This window comes from Sphaerodactylus townsendi, linkage group LG13, assembly GCF_021028975.2.
Source record: "Sphaerodactylus townsendi isolate TG3544 linkage group LG13, MPM_Stown_v2.3, whole genome shotgun sequence".
In the NCBI taxonomy this organism is placed as follows: Eukaryota; Metazoa; Chordata; class Lepidosauria; order Squamata; family Sphaerodactylidae; genus Sphaerodactylus; species Sphaerodactylus townsendi.
In genome coordinates, this window is record NC_059437.1 from 13,699,018 (window position 1) to 13,718,328 (window position 19,311).

The 19,311-nt window shown below is 49.1% G+C and overlaps 1 protein-coding gene across 5 annotated transcripts in view; it reads right to left on the minus strand.

Moving 5' to 3' along the window:
• NHSL2 (NHS like 2) overlaps positions 1-18,801 on the minus strand; it is a 56,422-nt gene extending 37,621 nt beyond the window's left edge. For 3 of the 5 annotated variants that reach the window (XM_048513788.1, XM_048513790.1, XM_048513787.1), the window contains exons 1-2: positions 18,640-18,801; positions 18,248-18,316 (exon numbers count right to left, since the gene is read on the minus strand). In XM_048513788.1, coding sequence (XP_048369745.1) covers positions 18,248-18,316; positions 18,640-18,754 — 184 coding nt within the window. In that variant the 5' untranslated portion in view covers positions 18,755-18,801. Of the gene's footprint in view, positions 1-8,802; positions 8,944-18,247; positions 18,317-18,639 lie in introns of those variants that run through there. The other 2 variants (XM_048513789.1, XM_048513791.1) reach the window with 2 other exon arrangements.
• Positions 18,802-19,311: the final 510 nt, after the last annotated feature.

Here is a 19,311-nt window from a genome sequence, read left to right on the forward strand (position 1 = left end):
AATGTCACCCCAGAAGCTAACAGTGGCTGCGACTGAAGCTGGTAGAAGGGAACCCTCTCTTGAGCTATGACACACCACCCACCCATTGCTCATTGTGACCAAACCACAAAGCTGCAAGTTCAGCTTGTGAAATGGGAACTGCCAGGAGGAACTACAGTAGTGTTTTGGGGAGTGGTTCGCAAAACACAATTTTATATTGAGATGCACTTGCCAATTCCTATCTCTACAGAACTGCTAAAAATGGACATTTGGTGGTAGAAAATGCTGTCAAGTCACAGCTGATTCATGGCAAACCCCATAGGGTTTTCAAGGCTAGAGTTGTTCAGAGGTGGTTTGCCACTGCTTGCCTCTGACTCAGCCATTCTCAACCAGGGTTTCCTGGTACCCTGGGGTGCCGTGAACATGTCCCAGGGGTACTGCGGCAACACTACCACCACCCCTAATTTTTGTGGTATCTCCCACTGGCGCCAGCAAGGACATGGGAGCAGGGCCTGTCAAGGGGCAGGACCTGCCACAAGGTCAGCAGCCACCACCACCCCCAGTGCTACCCTTCACCTTGGGAGGGGAAGGTGGGGGTGTGTGGCAAGCAGGGGCAATGGGAGGGGAAGGTGGAGGTTGGCGGCAGGGGTTCCGTGAGATATGAAGAATGAGGTCAAGGGTACCCTGACCTCGAAAAGGTTGGGAAACACTGCTCTGACTGGTGTTCCTTGGCAGCAGAGACGTAGCTCCAGGGGAAAAGGGGTGTGTGACACACTTGGAACATGCCCCTGTGGGGGTGTGGCGAGGGCGTATCGGGGCAGGGTGGGGGTTGAGGACGCACCAGTGCACCGGGCGCTTTCCCCCCTTGCTACGCCTCTGCTTGGCAGACTCCCGTCTAAACACTAGCCAAGGCTAACCCTGCTTAGCTTTTGACAAGATCAGGCTAGCCTGGGCTATCTAGATCAGGGCCAGAGGATTTGTCGGCAGATCTACACGGCAAAGAAAGAACTCCAACAGCAGACTCCCGAACAGAGTTATGCTCTTCTAAACCCACTGCCTTTAACCAACGTAGAAAGTGTTTAACTCTGCATAGGATGACACGCTTGGTCTTCGGGTGGTGGAGCGGCGGTGGGATGGCATTCCTCGTTCTACTAGAACTTGATACTCCGGGAATTAAGTCTCTTGCATAGAAGAGCCACTTCAGCACTCTTGGGCATGCATAAGTGGAAAGGGGTTGCCAGCACGAGATGTATTTTTCAAATAGCTAGCCCCACCTGGTGGGAGGTGTGTCACCTGCATGCCCCTATTAGATACAAGATGGGAAGAGTTGCCTGGCCTCAAGCCAGACCATTGGTGCACACAGCCTAGCGTTGCCTGCTTTTGACCACCACCAGCTTTCTTAGGCAGCTTTTTGCAGTGCTGCTACTCGAGATGTGAAGCCCCGGATCTTGGCCCATCTGTGCACACAGAATGGGCCTACCAAAGAGCTCTCCACTTCTATCAAAGATGGCTGCAAACTGTCCAAGGCTGCATACTGTATTTCCTGTCTGCTAAAGGGCAGGGGGATATAACGCGTGAGAGCCTCCCTCTTCCTCCTCAACTGACTCACAGCAGTATCGTAAAGGGAATAACCTTCCCCTGTACGAACCAGGCCTTTGGCCTTGGTGTGACCTTGGTGTGCCGGACAAGAAGAAAACTTGATTTCGTTTTCATCTCTCCCGCCAAGAAGCTGAGGGCAGCACTTACAGCTCTCCACTCCTCCATTTTATCTTCACAACCAAGTGAACATGGACCTCACCTTGAGACTTAGTGTGGTGCAGCGGGGTTAGAGTATCAGACTAGGATCTGGCAGACACAAGTTTGAATCTTGTCTCTCCCAAGAAAGCTGGCTGAGTGACCTAGGACCACTCACAAACTTTCAGCCTAACCTAAGAACATAAGAACAAGCCTGCTGGATCAGACCAGAATCCATCTAGTCCAGCACTCTGGTACTCGCAGTGGCCCACCAGGTGCCTTTGGGAGCTCACCTGCAGGATGTGAAAGCAATGGCCTTCTATTGCTGCTGCTCCCGAGCACCTGGTCTGCTAAGGCATTTGCAATCTCTGATCAAGGAAGATCAAGATTGGTAGCCATAGATCGACTTCTCCTCCATAAATCTGTCCAAGCCCTTTTTAAAGCTATCCATGTGAGTGGCCATCACCACCTCCTGTGGCAGCATATTCCAAACACCAGTCACGCATTGTGTGAAGAAATGTTTCCTTTTATTAGTCCTAATTCTTCCCCCCAGCATTTTCAATGTATGTTCCCTGGTTCTAGTATTGTGAGAAAGAGAGAAAAACTTCTCTCTGTCAACATTTTCTACCCCATGCATAATTTTACAGACTTCAATCATATCCCCACAATCATAAACCTACCTCACAGGATTGTTGTGAGAATTAAAATATGAGGAGTGATGAAGAAAGTGAATCGCTGGGCTCTGCTGGGAAGAAAGGTAACGTGTCAATGAAGTGTACAGCACTCCAAACGCTAGAGCACACCGCTTCTGACTGACTTGATCTGTGGTGGTGTCCAAACTGTGGAAACGCTTCTCACACGCTCCTAGAGATATTAATTGGTGCCAACCCTTCTTTCTTTCAAATGGCAAGTTACAACGGCTTCTGTTTACTCAAGCTCTTTGTGAAGTAATCCAAATACTCTTCTGTTGCTTGTACTTTAGTTTGATACTTCAGGAATTTTGCTGAAATTGCTTTGTTTCTGGTGCTTTGCTTCTCATCTGGGGGGTTGCTGAAGTTAATACTAGGTGAAAATATTTTAAATATAAGAGGGAAAAAAGCAGTATTCCCCCTTCCCCCAGCCATGACATTTCTCACTCCATTTACAAAAGCATTCTCAGTAGATCAGATAATCTAGTTTCGCATCCTGTTCCCCACAATGGTCAACCAGTTGCTCCTGGAAGTCCAACCAGCTGAGCAGGAAGGGTAGTACTTTCCCCACTCTCCCCCTTCCCCAAGCAACTGAGCTTCTAAAGCACACTGCCCTTGAACATGGAGGTTTCACTTAACCATCATGGTTAATAGGTACTGAGGAACCCTGTCCATTAATATGTCTAATCTCCCCCCTTTTAAAGTTACAGACCATCACATACTGTGAAGTAGCACTTTTGGCCCCTCCTGAATCTACTGCCCGTCCATTTGATGCCCCCAACCTCCAGTGTTAAGGGTGAAAAAATACCAGTGTTAAGGGTGAAAAAATACTAGTGAAAGGTGAAAAAATATCCACTCCACCCTATGACACATACAGCTTTATAAACCTCTACCATACCCTCCCTCCTTATCCTTTTCTGAGCTGAAAAAGCCTCAAATAGGGCCTCTGGCTATCAATACAGTCTGCAAATGTTCTCTGTTGCTCTGGTGAAGCTAGGCCTACAGGAAGGGAGAAGCCTTCGCCTCCCTCTCTGCCTGTACAGAAGGAAGCATGCCCAAGGCTCAATTTGGTAGTAGTGAAAGTGCCAGAGGGAAATGAGGAAGGGCAGAGTAAAGAAAGAACCACATCAGCACTTCCTGTACAGCAATGCGGCTTGTTCTCTCCCTCCATGTTCTCTGCCCTTTCCTCTAAAGACCTCTGGCATGGTCCTCCATCCTCAAATTTTATCATCACAGCAACTCTGAGGTAGACTGCGCCCAATGAACCTCTAGGTCACCCAGCAAGCTCCAGGGCAGAGCTCTCTGGGGGAAAAATGGGCCTATAATTTTTGGCCTATATCCTACCACTCTACTTAACAAAGCCTTTCCCCATCCAAAGAAGCCTTCCTCCAACATAAGTCGCTCTCGCACTAGAAGAAAGAGAGCACCAGCACGAGATACTTATTCGTATGAGACGAATTCCCACTCTGCTACGACGCTCACTGGATAACCTTGGGCAAATCACTCTGTCTCAGCCTCAAATACTGTGTTTCTCTGAAAATAAGACAGTGTCTTACATTAATTTTTGCTTCCAAAGATGCGCTATGTCTTATTTTCAGGGGATGTCTTATTTTTCCGCTCCACAGCTCTGGTGTTCTGTTCGACAGGCATGCTTCCAAACAAAAACTTTGCTATGTCTTACTTTCGGGGGATGTTTTATATTTAGCACTTCAGCAAAACCTCTACTACGTCTTATTCTCAGGGGATGTCTTATTTTTTGGTGAAACAGGGTACCTCACAGGGTTATTGTTGTGAGGTTGAAGTACAGGACGGTAGAGCAATGTTTGAAGCTGCTTTATGCCCCCCTTGGGAAGAATAGTGGAGTGTAAATCAATAAATTCACATTTTCCAGAGCAAAGTTGTAATATACATTTTGCACATAAATGGGAATTTCTATAGAAGCCACAGGCACATACAGTCGGAATGGGTGCCCCAAGTGATCCCCACCCCACCATACACACCAGTCCCGGAATTCCCTTCTTTCCTGGGGACAGCTCCTTTAGATGAATCACTGGGCTATCTTACCCCATCCAAAAATATTTGTGCAGGAACACACAAGTGAAACGGAGCACACTGTTGCTCCTAGCAGAAGGCATGACATTCCATGCACGGGCACATATGTGCGCTTGTCTCGCACGCGTGCATTCCAGTCCTGCAGAGCGCGGCAGAGATACCGGTTCGGCTTGGCACATTGCGCTCAGCTCTGGAGCTCGGTTAGGGCTGGAAGCCAAGGAGTTCACGGGGGGGAAAGAACCCCGTCTGAGAGCAACAGAAGTCCCACCTGCTGGGTGTGATGCTGAGCCACAGATCCTAGGCCAGGTGTCTGCAACCTGCGGCTCTCCAGATGTTCATGGACTACAATTCCCACCAGCCTCCAGATGTTCATGGACTACAATTCCCATCAGCCAATTGACCATGCTGGCGGGGGCTGATGGGAGTTGTAGTCCATGAACATCTGGAGAGCTGCAGGTTGCAGACACCTGTGCTAGGCAGCCAGAGGAAGAGGCAAACAAGTGACCCTTGCTGCTGTGGCATCCAGCGGGATTTGAGGAAGGTGGAAGTCATGGAGTCGCCTGACTCAGAGGGGAGCTGTGGCGTTGTGGGGCTCGCTGCGCTGTGCCCGCCTGCCAGGCCTCTGCATAACAGACTTCCTGCGATATCCACAAAAACAGGGTGAAGCTGCTTCGAGGGTTGCTAAGCAACCCAGCTTCCTGCCCCCAGGACTGCTGTTCAGCCAATGACAGCCTGTTCCAATTACATCATGAGACATCCGTGCAGCGTTACTGGCATGCGCCCGGCTGAAGTTCTTAGGCAAGGTGAAACGGGGACCAGATGCGCAAAATCTCGACAGCCCCCTGCAGAACTGTGCGGCTCACCCCCTTGAAAATTATATTTTTAAAAAGCTGTACAGTCTGTCCTTTCAGCGGATGCCCTATCACAGGCAGTCTTCTTGTACTTGTTTAAGGTGACAGACATGCCAATTAAAACACGCCACGATGCCAACATTTTAAATACTGTGGGGGGGGCGGGGGGGGGGAGAGGAAGCACACTCTTTTTTAGTTACCAAAAAATGAATTTTTGTTTCCAGTCTGACTGTGGCAATTTCAGGAAGACTTCAGCTATTCTGTTCAACGGCTGCTTAATCAACATCTCCATATTAATAAAATGTGGATCTAAACAGCCATTGTTTTCCCACACTCCTTTTTCCTTAGAACAGGGCCAACTCGGAGACAGCTTTTGCATGACTGGTTTCCTGGGCAGGTGAGAGATTCGGCCTTTGAGCCAAATCTGGGAATGAACTACCCAAATCTGGGAATGAACTACCCATTTACAAAGATACCCTTCCAGCAGGCATTAGAGGGCCCTGGAGGAAAGTACACAGGTGAGCTGGGCTTATTTATTTACTTGACATATCCCACCTTTCTCCCAAATGGGAACCCAAAGCAGTTTATCTCTCTCTCTTCTCGTCCTTTTTATCCTCACAACAATCCTGCCAGGTAGGTTTGTCTAGGAGTGTGACTGGTCCAAGGTCACCAGCAACCTTCCATGGCAAAGTAAGGATTCAAACTTGGATCTTCTGGATCCCAGTCTGCCACAAGAACCACAGCATCACACTAGATGTGATGTTCACCAAGCACTACCATTCCCCCAAACCTCTAGAAATCCTTTGGACACCTGTTGGCAACTACACCAGCTCTTCCTGCTTCCCTATCCCCCCATTCACTCCTAGATCAAAACTGGTTTATCTGAGCAGGTGGCCAGTATTTTATGACAGGTAACTTGGAACTGTTAATGGCCTGCCCCTGCCCCCTCCCCTCCAACCCCCGCCATTCCTAAAAGCCACTTTGCACAGCAGAACAATGCAGCTATAATAATATTTATTTTGGAGGCCCTATCTAGACTGCAGGTAATCTCTACCCTTCCCTCAGTAAGCAGCTAAACCCTCTTTTTCTCCTGGTTGCTAATGAAAAGAGCAACGCTTTCATCTTCTGCAAACCCCAAACCCTTTGATCAGCACGCCTTCCTGATGAATAGGCGCTGGATTGCATCTATTTCTCCTTATTTTTCTATCACAATATTTTTCTATCACAATCCACATCTGCCCTAAGAACACTAAGGCAGGCGGGCGTGGAAATACTGAAAAGGTAAAAAAAAAAGAGGGGGAAATAAAGAGGCAAAGAGGTCCAATCCTGCACTTACTCATTAAGCAAAGCAGGGTGATCAAAGAGACTGAATCTGCAGGAGATAAAAAGAAGCTTCCTGTTCATTAGCAATTGGGTGGGGGGAGAGAATTGGCTGCTTACCAAGGTGACAGCACCTCTGCACAGCACTCCAAGCCATTCAAAGCTTTCCCCCTTCAAACACACAGGCTAGAGAGTTTGCTTTATTCAGAAGCGCCCTTCAAATCCCATGACTTCAAGAGGCCAACCTCGAAACCCGCACTGAGTATCACACGGCAAGGGAAGGCGGGGCGGGAAGAGATGTCAAACTCTTAGAGAACAGCACGAATTATTTCAAAGGACCCAGCCACGGCACATTTGGGCACCAGGGAAAGGGCAAGGAAACACACCTGTCGCCTCCGGAATAACAAGCATTTAGAAATAATCACGTAAACGTGGTCAGTCTTGAAGAAATCACAGGACTCCTGTTTATTTTTGCTGCATCCGACTAACCTGGCTGCTCCTCTGGGCTTCCTGGTCTATGAAGTGGGATAGATTTTTGACTTCGCTTCAGACTGCCTCTCCCCTCCACCTCCACCTCGGCCGTGAAACCCCAAGCACAATACAAGGAAACTGCCTACAAGTCTGAGTGGGAGGAAAAGGCCCCTGTGCCATAGTCCGAGATTAAGCACAGAAAGACAATTCAGGAGTGTAACTGGAAGAAGTCTGCCCAATTATGATCTCATTGGTGCTGCTGGCTGGCAGGGTGACCTTCCATCCCGCTGCGATTCTAGGCTAAGCGCCGTTCAGCAGCGACTCAACATCTCAACACAAGCTGGGAACCAATGGGTCCAAAAGGAAATTCATTCAAGCTTGCACACAAAGTCCTTTCCCCCCCAACACCTGGTGGAAGAGTACAAAATACGAGGTTGATTCTGCAGTTTAATCATATATAGTCTTTGTACTGACAGCAATAATTGTGCAGGCGCTTTCAGCTTGCAGACCAGAGAAGTAGGCTCTAGATGTGCCCTTTCACTTTGGTCCCCTCCAGCAAACCTGGAGAACACAAGAAGCTTTAGGGTGCTGTTTAGGTTCACGTCCAATCTATTTGTAATGCAAACCAACCTCGCCTTTCGATTTGCATTCCAAACCAAACTGAAGCAAGAGTCGGTTTTGTCCTCTTCTGTGAAATAATGTCTCAGAGCAGAAAAATATGGCAGCATGTTGCTAAGGCAGGCTTTTTTTTAAAAAAAAACCTTAAAACGTTGACGGCCAAATAATTTTGGAAAATATCATTTCCTCTGACGCCTCTGCTTCCTGAACAACAGATGTTTGCATTGTGGCCCCCAGCCCTTGCCTAAAGTTACCTGTTGCCAAAGATACCTGCAAGACTGCATCTGAAGGGAATAAGATCAGCCGTTTGTGTGTAGGCAGAGAGGTTAAGCTTTTAAGGAGAGGGCAGGCATCAAACAATCAAAAGGACTGGTGCTACTTTAAGGGGATGCTTTAAGGATAGGTGTGCATACCTGCCTGCCTCCCACCTGCTCCATCTACTTATCTGCAAATAATCAGATGTTACAGAAAGACAGGAAAACCGACTTGGCAAACTGTCCACCACTCAGGGAAGGAGCCAGCATGAAGTTATCATTCCAAGCGTGGGAATTTATCCATTCTTGACATTCTGCAACACTGAACATCTGTGCAACTACATCAGTACATCTTCAACAACTGTCTCCTACACCGCTCCAAAGCAAAACAAAAGGAGACAGAAAGGAAGACCAGACAAGTTGCCAGGACTTTTGACTTCCTATCCAGGCATGTTAAAATCTGAGGCTCCCAGCCCCGTGTTTCCTGTGCATGTGCTTGATAAAAATCATGTGCTTGATAAAAATCATAGCAACCTGCCTAGCTGAAATATCAGATTGCCGACTGCCTCTGTTGCAAGGAAAAACAAGGGGAGGGGGGGAGGACACACTTTAAAAGCATGCAACCCTTGAAGGGCGGAATGGTCAACAGCTAAGTTCTGCAGAAGTCCGGTGCGTAGCAACAGCCAAAATACGAAGCCACAACCGTGGTGTGTGGCCAGCAATACTCTTTGTCGCAGCTATTCAGACATTTAAAGTCCATGTTACATCATGCCCCAGACACATCCACTCATCCCCCACCAATCACATTTTCTACCACCCATCAGCACTCCTTACCTGCCCTGTGCAAGGACATGAACAAGGATCCTGTCCTTTCCATGACTGCTGCCTCCACATACAGTACCAATGGTCTCCAAGGATCCACAGGGGGAACCACGGGGCAGGCGGACACTTCTCTGGCAGCTGGTTCCAAGCAGATCTCTCCCTGCCTTTCAGCTCCACCTGGCTCCTAAAGCAGCCAGGCAGCGGAAGCAGCAAAACTGCCCCAAGGCAAGCTGTTCATTCAGACCCCCTCAGACCTGTGTAGGGAGTTGCCCTTTTGTTCCCACGGAGTCTCTTGCCTGGAGTCCTCCAACAATTGAACTTCCTCCTGGACTTTCTCCGAGAGGAAATCACCAGGAATTGGCTGTTTGAGTCAGCCCCTGCTGGCCCATTGTCGCTGGCCTGGCCTGTCTTCCTTCCTCCTGACAAGGCACGGGGGAACAACAGAGTGTGGATGTTTGTAGCCCGGCAAGAAAAAAAAAGACCTTATTTTTGCATGCAGGGCTTCTTGCTTAAAGGGCTACACGGAAAGGCAGGATACAAACATTTTCCTTCAAACAAAGCGCCTTCCCTTAGAGAGTAACTTCCATACCCAGTATCCCAAAGCAGGCTGTTGCCGCTTATCACATCCTCAGTTGCTACTTCCTACACACATCATTATTTACTTCATTTATATCCTGGCTTTCTCCCCAACAGGGACTCAAAGCAGCCTACATTGTTCTCCTCTCTTTTATCTTCACAACAGCCCTGTGGGGTAGGCTGGACTGAGATGATGCCACTGGCCCAAGAGCACTGCAGAAAGCTTCCAAGACAGAGCGAGGATTTGAACCTAGGTCTTGCAAATACGAGCCTGACACTCTAGCTCCATGGTGGCGAACCTTTGGCACTCCAGATGTTATGGACTACAATTCCCATCAGCCCCTGCCAGCATGGCCAATTGGCAGGGGCTGATGGGAATTGTAGTCCATAACATCTGGAAGATATAAGAGTCCTCCTACTAACTTGCTGCATTACCCTGGCAACCAGGGTAATACTCCTCATGAGACAGATTTACTCAAGGGCTGCCAGTTTACGGTTATGACCCAATAACCTTTAAAAATAAACCAGCCAACTTAGCAACCCCATTAACATGTTCTGCTGCCCGTCAACGCGATGACACACAATGTTCTGAGCGACTGTTCTACAGTGAAGGGAAGCACCTTTCTTGAGACTGGTCCAGATCAGAATATTTCCCATAAGCACTGCAAGACCTCGCTTGGACCAGGTCTTTGCATCTCAGGTTAAGCAAATACGCAGTAACAAATTTGTGCAAACTCCTTCACAAGTGAGAATTTCCCTCTGCTGCTTTTTATCATGCTGCCTTTTTAATATTAATAGCCCTGAGCCTACGAACAAGGTATCATAGGGGATAACAGAATGTTTTACACAACTGTATGCAATGGAAGCTCAATGCTTTAAAGAAAAAAGAGAGATACAATTGCAGGCCCGGGGAGGGGGGGGGGGGGAGCTGAGCTGAGCTGAGAAGAAGTAATGGGTGAAGAAGGTTCTCCAAATCTGCTGAAAGTGGTTTCCACCTTCATATGTTTACTCACATTTCAAAATCGGGGTGGGGGGAAGGCACCGAGATTGTGAAATGGAACAGAGAAACAACAGCAGAATGTATTGTCGAAGGCTTTCATGGCTGGATTCAACTGGTTGTTGTGGGTTTTCCGGGCTGTATGGCCGTGGTCTGGTGGATCTTGTTCCTAACGTTTCGCCTGCATCTGTGGCTGGCATCTAGACACAGTGTGTAAGCTCGCTTCCCCTCGTGATACACACCTCTGAAGATGCCAGCCACTGATGCAGGCGAAACATTAGGAACAAGATCCACCAGACCATGGCCACACAGCCTGGAAAACCCACCAGAACCAACAGCAGAATGTTTAAGCACCGCCAATGATTCTCAGCCCCCTCCCTAGCGATTTTTCTTAACACCCCCTCCGGCAAGAAAATATCAGGGCTAACTTGCACGCACCTTGTGAAGTTAGCTTTTCAAGAACCCAAACAAACACAGTGACGTCTCTGTCCTCAAACAACTTTGGAAGATGGTCCAAGCTGTTCAGCACGAATGGAGAAGAGGTGCCATTCTGGTCATTAATGGATCTAGCTGGTCGACAAGCAGGCAGGGAAGTTCCCGCACTGGACATGGCGACCACACCAATAAAGGTATGCCGCCTCTCACATAGTATCTTGCAGCAGTATGTGTAAAGGGCTGTCAAGTCACAGCCAATTCATGGGGACACCTGATGCAGTTTTCAAGGCAAGAGACTAACAGAGGTTGTTGTCAAAGGCTTTCACGGCCGGAATCGCTAGGGTGTTGTGGGTTTTTTGGGTTGTCTGGATGTATTCCAGTAGCATTTTCTCCTGATGTTTCAGACCATGCATCTATGGCTGGCATCTTCAGAGGATCATGGTTTGCTATTCAGATCCTGTGAAGATGCCAGCCTATACGGAGCAGTGGCTATCGGAGATAAGCTACTACTGGAACACACCCAGAAAAACCACAACACCCTACTAATGGAAGTTTTTTGCCATTGCCTCCCTCTGCATCGTAATCCTGGTATCGCTTGGTGGTCTCCCATCCAAATACTTACCAGGGCTGATCCTGCTTAGCTTTCAACATCGGACAAGACTGGACTAGCCTGGGTCACCCAGGTCAGGGCTGCCACATTGCAAAGGCGAAGAAACCTTCTGCGCCCTCAGTTTTGTCAAAAGGCCCACAGTAATTTGGGTTGCAGGGACTCCCATCCTTGAACTTGACCTTGAACGTGATTCTTCCATTTGCTCCTCCCTGGGACCAACTAATAAGCTAAAAGAAATAACATCATCTGATAGCACAAGGGCAGAATGGATCAGAGGCTGGGAGCTTGCGCTTACCGGCTCTGACTCGCTGGATTCCAGACAACGGAAGCCCGCCAAGCTTAAAGAATCTGCCGAGCACCTGGGCTGCAGGTGGCTATTTGCTGAGAATCAATTGCCCGGATTTTTTTCCCTTGCAACACAATTTAGCCATTTCAAAGATACAAGCCTGGCAGGAACACGGCATTGCTCTTCCTAGCTGCCAAGCAATTGTGCCTGCCCCCCCCCCCCCCCCCACTCCTTCCCCGCTGCTCTTGTTTGAAAGAAAGAATGCTTTTTCGCCTCAGGACTGTTCAAGAGAAGTTTTGATAGAAGGGCAGAAATATGCACTCAAGGCTGCAAATAAGCAACACAACAGCAGAGGAAACTGAACGGCACTGATCTAATTTAACACACGAGAACAGCCCCCCCCCCTTTCTTTTCCATCCTCGGGAAGCTGTGCATCCTAGCTCAAATTGCTCCTGCTCGCTTGTTCCCAGCCTGCAACCGCAGTGCAAGATTTTTCCCGGCATCACTTCTGTCTCTACAGCTATAAGCACCAACAACTTGCTTCACGCTGCCTCATGAAAAAAGCCGCACCAAGACTCCAGATGCCGAGGGCTGTTTTGATAACCATACAGTCCTATTTAGATGTTAGAGGGAGAGGAAAGCCACGTTTGGAATTGCTCAAGACCGGGATCCCGCTTTTAAAAGCTGGCTTCGAAAATGGCAGGTTCCAGCCCAGGGAACTTATCAGAATGTTTAGGCATTAGCACCAAACGGTTAAAGGTTCCTGGAATTCTTCCACCGCTTCCTGCTGCGGATCACGTCTGGCCAAGAAAATATCTTGGAAAGTTGGCAATAAAAGGGCTTACCTAAACTTTCATCCATCCAGCTGGTAGCCCTGGCTACTCTCTTACAGGGTTTTCCCCTTGTTTCACACACTGTCTCATCACCCCAGATACAGGTTTCTCTCTCTCTCCCCTCCCCTCCTCTCCTGTGACTCCTTCTCTATTGCTTACACACAGCAAGAGAAGTAGGTAAACAAGCCTATGGCTTCCTATCCATCCTCAGCCAATCAGCTCCAGTCTCAGTTGCTATGAGCCGCCCCCCTGTACCTTTCCAGGGGCTGTCTCTGCCTGCAAATTTAGGTGAGCTAAAAGCAATCACCTGGATGTCACGGCAACAACTTACCATTCTTCTTAAATACCTATTTGTCCAATGGACCAGTTTTTTCCAAGAGAACTACTTAAACACAGCACTTGCCTGGGTGAAGTGGTGAGGGGGGGAAAGCAAGTAACTGAAATAGATGACTCTCCTCTGTATGTAGTTTGTATACTGGAGCAGATCCTGAGATGCTTATGATGTGAAGTGCAAGACTAAGGTGAGAACCTTCCAGTTTAGGAAGATTCTTGTTCCTTTAACAGCTCTGATCAATGATTAACTAATCCAGCACCATTCATGGAAACGGGTTCTTTGCAGAACAAAAAGGAAGAAAATAATGTTCACCAAAAGGGCCAGTGCTGAGTTCTAATCTTCAGCAAACTCATTGGTTGATCCTCCTCCGCTATACAAGGCTGTCAAGAGGATAAACTATCATGTATGCCAGCAGCAGGAAGAACATGATTTACATATATATGTAAATATATAAACTATCATGATTTTTATATATTTATATATAAAGCCTGACATGGTTAGCCCAGGCTAGGCTAATCTCACCAGATCTTAAAAGCTAAGCAGTCAGGCCTGGTTGGTATGGGAGACAACCAAGAACGTATAGGGAGGCAGGCAGTGGCAAACCACCTCTGAACATCCCTTGCCTTGAAATCCCGGGGGTGTGTGTGTTACGGGTTACCATAAATCAGCAGTGACTTGATGGCAATAAGTAAATAAAAATGAAGACCCTGGATTCAGCGTAGGAGGTTAAGAGCTTGTGTATCTAATCTGGAGGAACTGGGTTTGATTCCCAGCTCTGCCGCCTGAGCTGTGGAGGTTTATCTGGGGAGTTCAGATTAGCTTGTACACTCCCACACACGCCAGCTGGGTGACCTTGGGCTAGTCAAAGCTTCTCGGAGCTCTCTCAGCCCCACCTACCTCACAGGGTGTTTGTTGTGAGGGGGGAAGGGCAAGGAGATTGTAAGCCCTTTTGAGTCTCCTGCAGGAGAGAAAGGGGGGATATAAATCCAAACTCTTCTTCTTCTTCTTCTTACCAGAGCTAGCAGTCATCAGATCCACAACAACTCCTAGAATATCTCCACTGGCTGATTATCAGTGGTCGTTTTCCCATCTTGAGACTCCTGCATCCTACACTTCTAGGAACTGAAAGCTCTCTTCCTACTCAACCACCCCCATTCCTCAATAGAAAGCCAAACCTCATTTCAGCTAGCCCAGGGGTAGGGAACCTGCGGCTCTCCAGATGTTCAGGAACTACAATTCCCATCAGCCCCTGCCAGCATGGCCAATTGGCCATGCTGATGAGCTTGATGAAGGCCAACAGTTCCTGGCCCTCTGAGAGCTTTAGTCCCTGGCACTAACAAACACTCAGGATGCTGGAATTTGATAAGGCAGAGCCATCTGAATGACGATAATTTCAGGCGAGCCAAGTGACAAGACCTGACCCTCCTATAAAAACTTCCAGGTCAAGCCTGCCTCTCTCCTATCCCTGCACGGGAAAAGGATTCAGTTCATTTTTTTGGCCCTTTATTCCAAATAGTTTTTGTTCAGACAGCCATTTTGTCAGAGCATTCCACATACTTCTCTTCCGCTCAACAGGAGCAGAGACCTGCTGGGATACCTCATTTGAAAACATCTAAATAAGGAAACTGCTACTGCCTTGCGTTATTTGTGCTTTAAAAGGACACAGAACACCCCCATATGTCCTCTACTGTCCACTTTGCTACAGCCTTCTACTTTTGCTGGGAGTAAGCCACATTGATTAACACTCCTAAGAGTGGCGTAGGAGGTTAAGAGCTCGTGTATCTAATCTGGAGGAACCGGGTTTGATTCCCAGCTCTGCCGCCTGAGCTGTGGAGGCTTATCTGGGGAATTCAGATTAGCCTGTGCACTCCCACACATGCCAGCTGGGTGACCTTGGGCTAGTCACAGCTTCTCCTCTCAGCCCCACCTACCTCACAGGGTGTTTGTTGTGAGGGGGAAGGGCAAGGAGATTGTCAGCCCCTTTGAGTCTCCTGCAGGAGAGAAAGGGGGGATATAAATCCAAACTCCTCCTCCTCCTCCTCCTCCTCCTCCTCTTCTTCCTCTTCCTCTTCCTCTTCCTCTTCTTCTTCTTCTGGGGTTAAAAGTGAGTTCTAGCTACTCCAGACAGCTCAAGAAGAAGAGTTGGATTTATATCCCCCCTTTCTCTACTGTAGGAGACTCAAAGGGGCTTACAATCTCCTTGCCCTTCTCCCCTCACGACAAACACCCTGTGAGGTGGGTGGGGCTGAGAGAGCTCCGAAGAACTGTGACTAGCCCAAGGTCACCCAGCTGGCATGTGTTGGAGTGTTCAGGCTAATCTGAATTCCCCAGATAAGCCTCCACAGCTCAGGCGGCAGACCAGGGAATCAAACCCGGTTCCTCCAGACTAGAGTACACCTGCTCTTAGCCACTACGCCACTGCTGCAAGAGATCTCAACTCAGAAACCTGCGAGGACAAGATTGCTATGTAGAAGTCACTAAACATAAAATCATACACGGATTAGCACAAAGCGTCCCTGCCGCTGATTTGTTCTGTGACCCTGGCAGAAGAGGACGCAAGAAAAAAAAAAGACAAGGAAAAAACCCTCAGGACAAGAACGTATGCACAAAGCACACACGTTACATGGTTACACAATATAACGGAACTCGGTTAAGCATTTCTAAAGATTCAGGATATTTGTCAGGGTGTTCACAGATCTCAGTTTTATTTATTAGAATACGCATGCCCCACCTTTCTACTTAAAATATATAATCTGGGTGGTTTTACCATAAGAAGATCTCTACAAAACATTTAGCAGCTGTCAACCGGCAAGCTCGAGGAACAGGTTTAACTTTAAAAGTTTTCAGCCGATGCTGGAAGCCCTCTAAAGAAGAGACCATCCAGTGAGTTACTTCATCTCTCAGAGCGCGTTAATCATTTCAATAACATGCAGCGCAATCCCAAAGCATGTTTACTCTAAAGTAAGGCACACTGCGATCAATGGGTCGTAATTCCAAGTATATGCACATAGGATTTACTGGGCTTTTCACTATCTTTATGATTATGATGGAGCTGACGGTGGCATGCGGGATAAATCCCTGCCAGATACCCCTCTGGTCAATTCCTGCGGTGGACTCATGTCCTAAAAGGTCTCGTGGACAAACGTGGATGTGGTACAGTGGGTAGGTGGCCAGACAGCGTTCAGAGTGACCCCCATTCAAGCCTCAAGTCATCCACGAAGCTGAGTGACCTTTCTCTCTCGGTCCAATCAACCTCACTGGATTATTGTGAGTTTAAACTAGATATCCATAGCCCTGAAAACCTTGGACGAAAGAAGAGGTGAAAAGGAAGCATAAATAAGAGTCATGGCCACTATTTAAGAAATGCTCATCCCCAGTATGAGCCACAGTGGCTAAGGAAGATATACTAAAACATGTTTAATTTGTGCCGAGCTAGCAATCCACCTTTACATTGAAAAGCAAATTTACTTATGTTTAGAGTATACTTTTTCCTGGATCGTGCTAGTTCATGGTTCCAAGGAATTTATTTCAGAGAGCAGCCGGGTCAATCTGCAGTAGAGCAGGTAGGTTTGAGTCTAGTAGCATCTTAGAGGTCAACAAGATTTTGGAGGTCAAAGCTCATTTTTCCTTAAAAGATTTCTGGGTCAAAGCTGTGTTTGTCTTGCAAGGAATTTGTGTGCATAGAGAGGGTGGAACATATGACCTTTAGATACTACTACCTCCTCGTGCCAAGGTTCCTGGCAGGGGCACATGGGAGCTCTCTAAATGTCCAAGACATTCTCGTCACAGTTGCTCTGTCCACAAGTCCCACCCAGCAGAGTCAAATAATAGCTCCAGAGTTCTTTCTTGCTGGGTGACCTTGGGCCAGTCAGTCACTCTAGGTCTGACCTACCTCGCAGGATTTGTTGTGATGATAAAACAGAGGCAAAAAGAACCATATAAGCCAGTTTAGGTCTCCATAAGAAAGGAAGGCAGGGTAGGTAGGTGGGTAGGTGGGTAGGTGGGAAGGAAGGAAGGAAGGAAGGAAGGAAGGAAGGAAGGAAGGAAGGACGGACATAAATAAAAACAAATATTGCAAGGAGTCATTTAGGATTAGCTTGGCTCTAGAAAGACTTGCTGTTGGGGCTTTTAGATGGAGGGGACCCAATGTGTCAGGTGGCTTCCAGGGCGAGGAATTTATGGGGGAGGGTGAGAAAAGGATGGAATGCTACTAGAATGCTATTTAGAGTGCTTATAAGAACATAAGAACATAAGAACTAGCCTGCTGGATCAGACCAGAGTCCATCTAGTCCAGCACTCTGCTACTCGCAGTGGCCCACCAGGTGCCTTGGGGAGCTCACCTGCAGGATGTGAAAGCAATGGCCTTCTGCTGCTGCTGCTCCCAAGCACCTGGTCTGCTAAGGCATTTGCAATCTGAGATCAAGGAGGATCAAGATTGATAGCCATAGATCGACTTCTCCTCCCTAAATCTGCCCAAGCCCCTTTTAAAGCTATCCAGGTGAGTGGCCATCACCACCTGGCTTCTTTCTTACTTGACCCTTTCAGTCGTTCTATACCCCAAAACAAGCCCCACCCCACCAAATTCCATAGCACTTATGTTGGTTGTTGGACCGCGATAACAAATGCTAATACTTCACAGCACTTAAGGTCAGGGATCCTTGCCTAAAAGTATTGAAGGCTCTAACAGAATGCACATCGACACGTATGAAAAACAATCAGAAGAGAGGCTCAGCATCCACTGACAAATGTTTGCGTCAGTCCAGGACCCCCCCCCCCCCTCGGCACATCTCCTCCGGTTCACATGGCAATCTGTGGGTCAGGGAACACTTAAAAGCATGTATGAATCATCCCTTAAAGATGCATGAAGGAAAAAAGGAAAAGGGGATGGACGAAGAGTCTCCAATGGCATCTGGCACCTCTGAAGTCTCCAACGCCTGGGAGAGCTACAGAGCAGGAGTCTTCAGATCCACATAGATGGATCATTTCGATATTTTGCTCTCCAACCCTTATTTATGTCTTTTAAGATAAGGGCAGATTAGTACGAATTCCATCTGTGTTCAGAGATTTCAGCTGAGCTGGGGTGGGCGATGAAGAACCTCACGGGTGCGCAGAAAACTTCCCCCTCCCTTGTTCCTCCACAGCTCTGTTTTTCACCCAAGGCTAGAGTGGCTACCAGCAAAGTCGGAAACAGCAGGTACTGTGTGTGCCTTGTTGGTCCTGATGCATGCACAAGCATGTGCTGCACACCAGCACACAGACGGTGTGCCATGTTTTTCCAGTACATGCGCACACGGCGCACGCTACACGTGTGTGGGCGATCGTCGGAAAAGGCACATGCGACACGCAAGCACACACAGAAGGACACACAAACACACAGGTTACCCACTGTTTCCTAGGAGTTTCCTCGCGTGCGAAGCACTCCTAGCGTGGCTCTGGACGGGATCTGCTTCTTGCACTGCGGGGAGGGGGACAAAACAACGGTTATGCAGGCCATCGGGTCCCTCCATGTATTTATCTGCTTTCCCAATGGGTTTGGAGAGCCCCAAGTGGAGGTGACACAGAATCACCCTGGGAAGGGGCTCTTGGACCCCAAAGCCCAGTTCCTGATCATAACCCCCCAGTTTGCTGCTTGCTCCCCAGGGGGCAATCTGAAGCCCCGCCCCCATCCACGTAACCATCCACAGCTATGCCAGAAATACCAACAGGGGGAGTTCAACTGACCCCCCCATTCAATTGACCTCCCTCCCCCCACCCCCCACCCCCCACCCCCCAGTGTACCTGTTGCCGGATGCCCGACGGCTGCGGAGGAGGAGGCGGGGGCGACGGCGGCGGGGCGCGGGGGTCGTTTGCTGCGGGGCGCTTTGCCCAGCATCACCGGCGGGGAGTTGCCCATCTCGGCGCGCTGCTGCGGGCTCCGGGGCGCCAGCCAGCATCGCTCGGGCTCAGGACGCCGCTTCTGCCCGCCGCTGGGGGCTCCGTCCCCTCCCGGCTCCCTCCGAGGCGCCGCGCTCGCATCAGCCGCCGCCGCCGCAACAGCATCGCCGCCGCCGCCACCACCTGCCCCCGCCTGCGGGCGGGCGGGCGGGCGGGCTGGCAAGGCAGGCAGGCAGGCACGCAGGGAGGGAGGGGGGAGAGGAAAGGAGACGGGGGGGGGGGGAGAGAGATCGGATATTATCCCCGCTTCTCCACCCCCCCCTCCCACCATCTGACACGCGAACAGGCACCTGCGCCCACGCGTGTGCCAAGCAGCCCCGCACCCGCGCCAGGAACCAGTGGCACAGCCCCAGGGCTCCGTGGCGCAAACGGGTTTGCAGCCCGCCCGGCTCAGGCCTGCAGTCTGGAGGAAAATGGTGTCTCCGGAGCGTGTGCAGAGTCCCCTCGTCCCTCCTCTGCAAAAGTGGAAAGGCTGCCGAAATTATGTGCTCTGGTGGTGAGGAGCCTGGCAAGGCT